General features: G+C 41.7%; 1 protein-coding gene across 1 annotated transcript; it reads right to left on the bottom strand.

Annotated features, from left to right (window-relative positions):
- Nucleotides 1-4076: 4076 nt before the first annotated feature.
- On the bottom strand, nt 4077-4994 carry LOC111911546 (uncharacterized). Its single transcript, XM_023907304.2, has one exon. The coding sequence runs from the start codon at nt 4992-4994 to the stop codon at nt 4077-4079; it is 918 nt and encodes a 305-aa protein (XP_023763072.2).
- Nucleotides 4995-10977: the final 5983 nt, after the last annotated feature.

Below are 10977 nucleotides of genomic sequence, written 5' to 3'. Positions count from 1 at the left end.
AGAGTGGTAATAGAGTTATGTGATAGAGATATTATATGCTATCTATGTAATGTGTGGCACTGCATTATTTCTATGTGATTTATGCTGTGTGTATATCAGAGTTAGGACCGGAAGGTCCACAAAGCTAGGACTAGAGGGTCCGCAGAGTTAGGGCCCAAGGGCCCATAGAGTTATAGCCTCGAGTGGCTAATATATGTTATTTGTGGTATTTTTAGAATTATGTGCCAATGTACTTGTATGTTATTTATGTGTTGAGATTTATTGTGATATGTGATTCAGAGTTCTCAGAGTTAGGACCTTTGGGTCCATAGAGTTAGGGCCAGAGGGCCCACCAAGAGTTGGGACTGGAGGGTCCCACTGAGACACACTAACCAGAAGGTCAACAGAGTTATAGCCTTGAGCGGCTAATATGTGTTAGAGTGGTATTTTGGGGAACTCACTAAGCTCCGTGCTTACAGTGTTTGTGTTATGTGTTTCAGGTTTTCTCAGGATCACGGGACGGCACCGGCTCGATTGTACACACCAGAGGAAGCATTTGTTTTGAGGATCCTGATTTATTAATTGAATGAACAAAATAGTCATGTATTGTAACTTAAACAAAAGAACGGGATTTTTATGAAAAGTGATAAAGAGATAAGCGATTTTAAATCAAAAATTTGTTTTGAAAATTTCGGTGTTACAATTTTGTTTGGTTAGAATGAAGAAGAAGGGTGCTGGAGGAGTTTAATCTATGGTCAAGAAAGGTCAAACCCGAGTCAATGTTGGTCAACTCATTAAACTCAGCCAACAAAAGTCAACAATTAAAAAGTTCAGCCAAACGACTACACGCGGGCAAGGCGCGGGCCGCATGTTGGCCGCGTCTAGCATCCAAAAGTCGATTGATCCAACAGCGAACAATGTAGCCTTCTACACGGGTGGCACTCGGGTCGCGGGCAGGCCGCGGGTACTGATTGGCATTTGAGCTTTGATCTATGTGGGCTGGGCACGGGCCGCGGGTAGGCTGCATCTAATTGCTGAAAAAACTTCTGAACCTTCTGACCTTTCACGCGGGCGATGCTCGGGCCGCGGGCTAGCTGCGGGTGTTGTTCCCCAATTTGATCCTTGACCTATGCGGGCCGCGCAAACCTTAAGCCTACAAGCCACGCAGTCCGCGGGGTATGCCTGCACATCAAAAATGAGATTTTTCCAAAAAAACATGATTTTTAAGCCAAAACGATCCCCGTAAGGCCCGGTATAAAAAATTTGACAAAATTTGGAGTAAAACAGGGAATGAATAGTGAGACTCTTCAAAAAATTATTTGAATCCCAAAAAAAATGCTTTGCAAAATGGTTTATTTGAATTTGAAAAAGGGTGAAAGCACATTGCTTTCCAAAAATGCCCTTCTTTAACGTCTTTGGCGAGACGTCTTCCTGGCTTGCTTCAACACATCGGGACATCCAAATGGATGATTTTGAGAGCATTAGCACTGAAACCTTCATAGAATGGATTCAACCGATGCCCATTGACTTTGAAAATTTGTCCCGTCTTTTCGCTTTGAATTTCTACTGCCCCATGGTCAAAGGTCTTTATTACAACAAAAGGTCCAATCCATCTTGACCTTAGCTTGCCTGGAAATAACTTCAATCGTGAATGGTATAGTAAGACCCTATGCCCTGGTTCAAAACGCTTCCGGGTGATGGACTTATCATGGAAGAGCTTCGTTTTCTCCTTATAAATCCTTGCGTTTTCATAGGAGTCGTTTCTCAATTCTTCTAGCTCTTGGAGTTGAAGTTTCATATGCCTTCCCGCCTCGTCGATGTTGAAATTGCATTGCTTGACCGCCCAAAATGCGCAATGCTCTAATTCGACAGGAAGATGACATAGTTTTCCAAAAACCAATCTGAAGGGCGACATTCCTATTGGGGTCTTATAAGCGGTCCGATAGGCCCATAAGGCATCGTCAAGTCTCAAACTCCAATCCTTCCTTGTTGGTTTCACCGTTTTCTATAGAATAGACTTCACTTCACGATTCGAGACCTCCACTTGACCATTCGTTTGAGGGTGATAGGCGGTAGAGACACGATGGGTCACGTTGTACTTTTTCAATAAAGTCTCAATCATTTTTTTGCAAAAGTGCGTCCCTCTATCACTAATCAAATCCCTAGGCACACCAAATCTGACAAACACATTAGATTTTAAAAACTCGATAACCGTTTTGGCACCATCCGATCTTGTGGCTTTGGCCTCAACCCACTTAGAAACATAGTCAACCGCGAGCAAGATGTAAACGTTGCCAAACGAAACAGGAAATGGTCCCATGAAATCAATCCCCCATACGTCAAAATTTTCACAAACAAGGATTGGATTTTGGGGTATTTGGTTCTTTTGCGAAATGTTTCCCGTCATTTGACACCGTTCACAACTTTTGCAAAACAAGTAACAATCGCGTGACATGGTTGGCCAAAATAGTCCACATTCAAGAACCTTTCTCAAGGTTCGGCTAGGTCCAAAGTGTCCCCCACAAGCAAATCCATGACAGAATTGCAAAATAGAATGATGCTGTTGTTGGGGTACACATCGCCTAATGATTTGATCGGGACAATGTTTCCACAAATAAGGCTCATCCCACACATAGTATTTTGCATCACTTTTGAGCTTGTCTTTTTGAGCACGTGTGAATGTGTCGGGATACCTTTTTGTGACCAAAAAGTTAACGATATTAGCATAACAAGGAATAGATTGAGTAAAGGAAAAGAGATGTTCATCCGGAAACTCGTCCCACAATGGGAGAGGAGTTTCATTTGAAGTGATCCGGCTTAGATGATCGGCAACGAGGTTCTCGCATCCGCTCTTGTCCCGGATTTCCAATTCAAATTCTTGTAACAGTAGGATCCACCGGATGAGTCTCGGCTTTGCATCTTTCTTTTTCATCAAGTGCTTGAGAGCCGCATGATCCGAATACACTATAACTTTGGTGCCAAGTAGATATTGCCGAAACTTCTCCAAAGCGAACAATACGGCCAATAGCTCCTTCTCCATGGTAGAGTAGTTGCTTTGAGCATTGTCTAGTGTCCTTGATGCATAATAGATCACGTGGGAGGCCCTCCCATTCTTTTGACCCAAAACGACGCCTATCGCATAGTTGCTTGCATCACACATGATCACAAATGGGAGATCCCAATTTGGTGCTTGCATGATGGGAGCGGATGTAAGCAATTCCTTGAGCTTGTCAAAAGCTTCTTTGCACGCCTCCTTAAACTCGAAATCAACCTCATTTTGTAAGAGTTGGCACATTGGTCTTGTTATCTTTGAAAAATCCTTGATGAATCTTCGGTAGAAACCTGCATGGCCCAAAAAAGAACGAACTTCCCGAACACCAGGTCGGGTAAGGTAAGCTTTGAATAACATCTATCTTTGCCTTATCTACCTCAATTCCTTTTTTAGACACAATGTGACCCAAAATGAGACCTTGACTCACCATGAAATGACATTTCTCAAAATTCAAAACCAAGTTTGTTTCAATGCATCTTTTTAAAAATTTTGTGAGATTGGTCAAACATTCTTGAAAAGAGTTGCCATATACTGTGAAATCATCCATAAAAACCTCAATTATGTTTTCAACGTATTTTGAAAACATACTAACCATACAATGTTGGAAAGTGGTCGGGGCGTTACACAATCCAAATGGCATTCTCCGGTATGCAAAAGTACCAAATGGACATGTAAATGTCGTCTTTTCTTGGTCTTCCGGGGCCACCGGGATTTGCTGAAAACCGGAATACCCGTCGAGAAAACAATAATGAGATTTCCCGGCCAACCTTTCTAACATTTGGTCAATGAAAGGCAATGGGAAATGATCTTTTCGTGTGCTTGCATTGAGCTTACGGTAGTCAATACATACTCTCCACCCGTTTTGCACACGGGTGGGGACCATCATACATTTGTTGTTCTCGACCACCGTGATTCCCGTCTTCTTTAGAACGACTTGCACCGGGCTCACCCACTTGCTATCCGAGATTGGGTAGATCATCCCTGCATCAAGGAGCTTTAAAATCTCTTTCTTCGCAACTTCCATCATTGGCGGGTTCAATCTTCTTTACGCATCCTGACTCGGCTTGCATTTATCCTCCATCAAGATCTTGTGCATACAAGTGGAGGGGCTCAATCCCTTGATATCGGCAATCGTCCAACCCATGGCTTCTTTATGCTCCTTCGACACCTTGATGAGTTGTTCTTCTTCAAATTCGGTTAAGTGAGTTGAAATGATAACCAGAAGGGTTTCATTCTTTCCCAAGTAGGCATACTTCAGGTGTTGAGGTAAGACCTTCAATTCTAATTTGGGTGGTTGAACAAGGGATAGAGGCAATTTTGTATGAGTTGGGGGAAATTCAATTTGCTTTACATCTAATCTTGTGGATTTCTTCATCTCTATTTTATTGACCAACTTCTCAATTTCTGGATCCAAAGAATAAAGCTTTAATTGCTCCGCTAGCTTCTCACAATCGAATCCTTTGCTTAAGATCATCTCCAACATATCACCGTTAGATAACTCAAACAATTCTTGAGTAATTGGCTCGACGGCATCAACAAAGTACAAAGATGAAACATCACTAGGATATCTCATGGCATCATAAATATTAAAACTTATTGTTTCGCCATCAAACTCCATTGTCAAACTTCCCGCATACACATCGATCTTCGTCCTAGCCGTCTTCAAAAATGGTCTCCCAAGCAAGATTAGAGCTGATTTGGAGGACACTTGCTCATCTAGATCAATCATGTAGAAATCCACTGGGAAGACCAATTGGTTCACTTGCACTAGGACATCTTCCAAAACACCTCTAGGAAAGACACTTGATTTATCTGCAAGAGAGATTATGACACCGGTTTCACTTAAGGGTCCGACATTTAATGATTCATACACCGAATAAGGCATGACATTGATAGAGGCACCAAGATCAATCATAGCACTACTAAAAGTGACATCTCCAATCTTGCAAGGAACCGTGAACATTCCGGGATCTTTGAACTTGGGTGGAAGTTTCCTTTGTAAAACCGTGGATGCGTTTTCATTCATCAAAATTTTCTCATTTCCCTTCAACTTCCTATTATTGGTACAAAGCTCTTTCAAGAACTTTGCATATCTTGGGATTTTTTTGATTGCATCAAGTAGAGGGATATTTACTTCCACCTTTCGGAAGGTGTCCAAAATCTCTTTCTCCTCCATATTCTTCTTTGAAGTTGCAAGTCGGGAGGGGAACGGTGGTTGAGTGGCTATTGGTGTTGCTAGAGGGGTAGTCTTCTTTGGAACTCCAGCTTATGCATCATTCTTGATTATAGGATCTTCAATGGGAATGATCTCTATTTCTTCCTCTTCTTCCCTTGGCTTCTTTTTTGAACTACTTTCTCCGACTTGTTTGCCACTTCTCAAGGTAACCACATTGACATTTGGGTTCTTTTCGGTTTGAGAAGGGAGTTTACCATGGGATTCCAACTTGCTTATAGATGTAACTATATCTCCCATTTGTGCTTCAAAGTTGGAGATACTAGTCCTTTTATCTTTTTGGAATTGTTGGGTACTAGTGGCTAAAGATTTGACAATGTCTTCAAGAGACATTCCGGAGCTACTTGGTTGAGATTAAGGAGGTTGTTGATGATGATGTGGAGGGTGCAGTTTGGGTTGATAGTGTGGTTGTTGATGTTGGTAATGAGGTTGTGGTGGTGGATAGGACGATCTAACCAATGCATTTTAAGGCAATGGTCTTGGTTTGTAGCTCATGTTGGGACTTGGCTTCCAACTTGAATTATATGCATTTTGGTAACTGGATGGTTTGTTGTGGTAGTTTTGGAACTCTCCCGTGGCATTCACATGCTCCGCATCTTCTTGAAGGATGGGACACATATTCGTAGGATGTCCCATTGTTGCACGTATTCCACAAACCATCACTTGTGGAGTTTGTCCCATGGCTAGCTTTTGGACAACGGAGGTTAGATCTTTGATTTGAGACTCGATATTTGATGTTCCCACTTCATTGACTTTGTGTTGTGTGTCTCTTTTCATATCTTGGCAAGGGCCAAAATGTTGTGAATTCGCGGATATGGTGTTGAAAAGTTGTCTTGTTTGTTATGGAGTTTTACTAAAGACATCACCACCACTTGAGGCATCAACTAGTCTTCTCTCCATTGGTAATAATCCCTCATAGAAGTGTTGAATGAGGAGTTGTTCCGGAATTTGGTGTTGTGGGCAACTATAGCACAAGTTGTTGAACCTCTCCCAATAATCATGAAAAGTCTCATTTTGACCTTGGCGAATTCCACAAATCTCATTTCTAAGACTTGAGACTCTTGAGGCGGGATAGAACTTATCAAGGAAAACTCTTGCCATGTTGGTCCATGAGTTGATCGACCCCGGTGGAAGATAGAATAACCAATCTTTTGCTCTATCGGCCAATGAAAAGGGGAACGCCCTTAGCTTGATTTGGTCATCGGTTGACCCTTGTGGCTTCATGCTAGTACAAATAATGTGGAACATCTTCAAATGCTTATGAGGGTCTTCATTCTCCAATCCATGAAAAGTTGGTAGGTGATGGACTAAACTTGACTTCAACTCCGAGCCTCCTTCCAAAACCGGGTAATTGATACCGGCTAGAGTTTGTGTAACATCGGTCTCCATCATTTGCCTCAAAGTTCTTTCGGGAACTTCTCCTCAATCTGCCATTGCAATTGGTTCAATAATGGGTGGATTTTATTGTAGGGGTGGTGTTTCGGGAATTTCTTGACGAGGGTCGGGACTATAATCAGGTTCTATATCACTTAATGAAGTGGTTTCAACCTCCGGGTCCCCGTGGGGGTTAGAAGTTTGACCACGTTCAACTCGTTTTTCCTTCGCCAAACGCCTTGCTTCTTTTTCGATTTCTGGGTTGTAAATCAAGTCACCTGTACGTTGAGATCTGCGCATAAAGAAACAAATTGATTAAAAATAAACCAATCCCCGGCAACGGCGCCAAAAATTTGGTGGTTGTCGAGGTCAACACAAATAATAACCCTAAATATTACACACTAAAATAGTGTATAGTGGTAAAGGGGTCGAATCCATGGAGATTGGTTCAATTTATAACTCTATGGAAAATCTCTTTGTAAAAATACTTGTAAAATAACAATAAAAATAAAATGGGGGGTTTTGGTGTTTTGAAATACTTGAAACAAACTAGAATTAACTATGATTTAAATAGACAATTTCAACAAAAATAAGGGTTTGATGTAAAATCAATAAGGGAGAGATGGTTGACTTAAAGTTTCCTCACTTTGACTTTTGATGAACATATCATTAGAATCCAATGGTGCAATACTTTGATTTAAATCCTTAATGTGGCTATAGTAATCCAAGGAACTTGAGATTACCTAGAATTTTCTTAATTGTTGAAATGACTAAAGAAGCTCATAACAATTTCCTTAGTCAAAGTCACTAATTCCAAATAGCATGTAATTAGTGAAAGTCAACTAGCATTAAGAACCCAAAAGTCACCAAATCCAAGACGAGTCAAATGCTTTCACCACCATGTTGGAGGAAATGTTTTTATGATTGTGTGAAGCAAAAACAACACAAAAATCATTTGTTGCTTGCTAATTTGAGGATCATTTACTTAATCAAGAAATTAGCCAACTAATCACCACAAACACATTTAAACTCATGAATAAAAACATACTAGTAGTGATAATATGATAAAACACAAAACATTTCCATAAAGATTTAAGAACAAGTTCATGGATCCTTCAACATCCAATAAAAGTTCAAAGGATTCAACAAAAAGTCAACCAAGATTAGTTTAGCCAAGCATGGCTAAACTCAAAGAAACAAAGTTAGAGAAGATTGTACCAAACATTTTGCAATAATCAAGAGGTGAAGTCAAGATGTTCTTGAGGTGTTCTTGGCCTTCAAAAGTACTCCAAACTCCAGAGAGAAAGTGTCAAACTCGGACCTACAAGATAACGCTGAAGAGGCACACCAAATTTCCCAATATAGAGCTCTAAGTAAAATCCCGAAATTGCCCTTGTCAGGAATCCACATGGGCCGCGGGTAATCTTACGTGGGTCGTGGTCTTCGACGGGATTTTTGGGCTTCTTCAAGTCTTGGGCCCCCACAGCTAATCCATTGGCCCAGTTCGAATCCAATCAGCTCCTAGCCCATTTTTCTTCAATATTTCTTCAATTAAAGCCCAATTTGTCTTTCCACATCACTCAAAACTTCCGCAAACTCCTAAACATCGATCTTGCACACTCAAGAATTCTTTCGCGCCCTTTCAAATTTAAAGTTCAACACTTCTGCGCCTTCAAGAAATCGACAAGCCTACTCCATGGATCACCTCCAAAGCTATCAAGAACGACATCCCCACTGATCTTCAAGTCCAATCGCCTTCCAAAAGATCCCGCACACTCCCGCTCCTATAGTTTCCTTAAAATCGGCAATAATGCTCAAGAAACTAGAAAGTACCCGAAATTGTCATAAAAATAACAAAAAGGAAAATATGCATGGAAATTAACTAAAATGCGAATGGAATGTGCTAAAAAACTATAAAAATAAGTAAATAAAATGAAGCTATCATGATCCAGGCTGGCTACAGTCTGGCACAGCCTGGTGTTGACACGTGACATCGCACACAGGGTGGAAATCAGCCGATTTTCAAAAATTCATAACTTTCGCATACAAACTCCGTTTTTGACGTTCTTTATATCCACGCGTAGGTAAAAACAAGATCTACAACTTTCGTTTAGTCTCTGTCGGCTAATTCTCCACCGATCTTAAATTTAACAGTAGGAGGAGATTAGACTGCTAAATGACCGCGAAGAATTCATAACTCTTTCATACGGAATCCGTTTTCGTCTATCTTTTTACCGTTGAGTTCCTATTAATGAGATATTAAACTCTCATTTAGGTTGTGTTAGCCAAAAACCGCTCGAACTAAAATTCGAGTTTCGGGTCGTGCACTGCTAAGCTGGATCTTAGAAAAATCATAACTTCCTCATACGCAGTCAGATTTAGGCGTTCTTTTTGTGGATGTTCTCGGTTTAACGTATACTAAAACTTTGGTTTAGATCACTAAGGCTAAAAAGTCCTCTATCGTAAATTTACTATTTACGTCTCCCGATGCCGTGCCGGTTTTGCCGAAAAACTTCAACGTGCCATAACTTCTTTGTTATAACTCAGATTTCGGCGTTCTTTATATGTACGGAAACCTTGATACATATTCTACAACTTGGTTAAGACTATTTATTATAAATAATCTTTTGCTGAAAAGTTGTTTTCGACCCCTATTATCTCTAAATTGACTAGCCCGGATCTACGGGCGTTACAAGAGCGAAACCCTAGCCCCATATTATTCTTGTGAGTGATTTTTGGATTTGTGAAGGAAGTTTGGAGCTTAGAAGAAGAAGGAGGAGGTTGAGGAGTGCAAGGAGGGGAAGTAGATCCGAAATCTACACTGTGAGAGGCTTACATTCAGGTAGAAAAGTTCCTACCTTGATCACTAGTTCATTAGATCCCCTTTTTGTACCTAATTGGTGGTTTTCAAGCCATAAAACCTCAAACTCCGTGTGTTTATGCTCTATGTTCTGAAAGGACTTCAGATCTGGACCTTATGGACAACTTAGAAGTGTAAAGTCTCTGTGGTTGAAGTGATTGAGGTCCCTATTGAGTGTATGACCTCATAAAGAGCTTGGAATTGCCTTTTGGAGCTCATAGGGCCATGCATGCATGTAAAGTTTGCAACTTTACATGATAAGCATGCCCTAGGAGCTTAGATCTATGGTTTGGAACCGTTGCATGTCTCAGATTTGGTATGTATGGGAGGAGAGTTGAAGGGACTCGGCGCGTTCCAAAGTGGACTCGGCGAGTTCTATGAAGATGGTCTTAGACTCGACGAGTTGGGTGAACAACTCGGCGAGTCCTATGAAGATTTCCTGGAACTCGACGAGTTGTTCTTCAAACTCGACGAGTCATCTGAACTGTTACTGAGTTAAGAAGGGTTTAAGTGTAGAAGGTCCAACCCTTCGTAGCTGTTCGCGGAGTTAGCAATTTAACATGTAGCAATAGTCCCAGAAACCCAAATCCTCAAGATGGATGCTCTGGTGAGGATTTGGAAGCGAGTAGGAGATCTGCTCGTGGGGCTCGGCGATTTGTTCTCGGACTTGGCGAGTCGGATCGCGAGTCAGTCTATTCGTCCCAAGAAGTGAGTTAAGGGTGACTCGGTGAGTGGGAAGAGGGACTTCATGAGTTAGTACTGGGATAGTAGGAGAGGGACTCGGTGAGTCTGTGCCATGACTCGGCGAGTCCAGTCAATTGGAAGTTGACTTTGACCATGGAGTTGACCTTGGACCAGGGGTAGGTCAGTCATTTGACCGAAGGGTATGGATGAGTGACTAATCTATGTTTATGGATTTATAGCCGGAGGATTACCGATGCAACAGTCAGACGTCTAGCAAGCAGACTTTCAGTAGCTACTTTTCGAGGTGAGTTTCCTTCCAGTAGGAACGGGTCTAAGGCACCAAGGTCGGACCGTATAGACGATATGTTAGTATCGGAGTGTGGGCAGAGCCCGTATCTCATAGTTGAGTTTGATTATGATGTATGCTAGTATGATAGAATTGTTTATACTCGTTGTCTGTGTGATACTTGTATGTTATGATTTAGTAGCTGAGTGTAGGTGAGGCCCGTATTTCTCAGATAGTCGAGTGTGGTCGAAGCCCGTATCTCTCAGATATCGGAGTGTGGGCGAGGCCCGTATCTCTCAGATAGCAGAATGTGGGCGAGGCCCGTATCTTCCAGATAGTGGAGTGTGGGCGAGGCCCGTATGTCCTAGCTAGCGGAGTGTGGGCGAGGCCCGTATCTCCATGGGTGTGGGCGAGGCCCGTATCTCCTAGCTGTTCATTATATGATTGTATGGTATCTGGTATTATGGGGGAACTCACTAAGCTTCGTGCTTACAATTTACAGTTTTGGT

This window comes from Lactuca sativa, chromosome 8, assembly GCF_002870075.4.
Source record: "Lactuca sativa cultivar Salinas chromosome 8, Lsat_Salinas_v11, whole genome shotgun sequence".
NCBI lineage: Eukaryota > Viridiplantae > Streptophyta > Magnoliopsida > Asterales > Asteraceae > Lactuca > Lactuca sativa.
This window is presented reverse-complemented; position numbering and strand designations above follow the sequence as displayed.

What these genes read in the sequence shown, in the direction of transcription:
- LOC111911546 (XM_023907304.2), bottom strand. Translation starts at nt 4,994, where the DNA reads ATGTTCACGGTTCCTTGCAAGATTGGAGATGTCACTTTTAGTAGTGCT.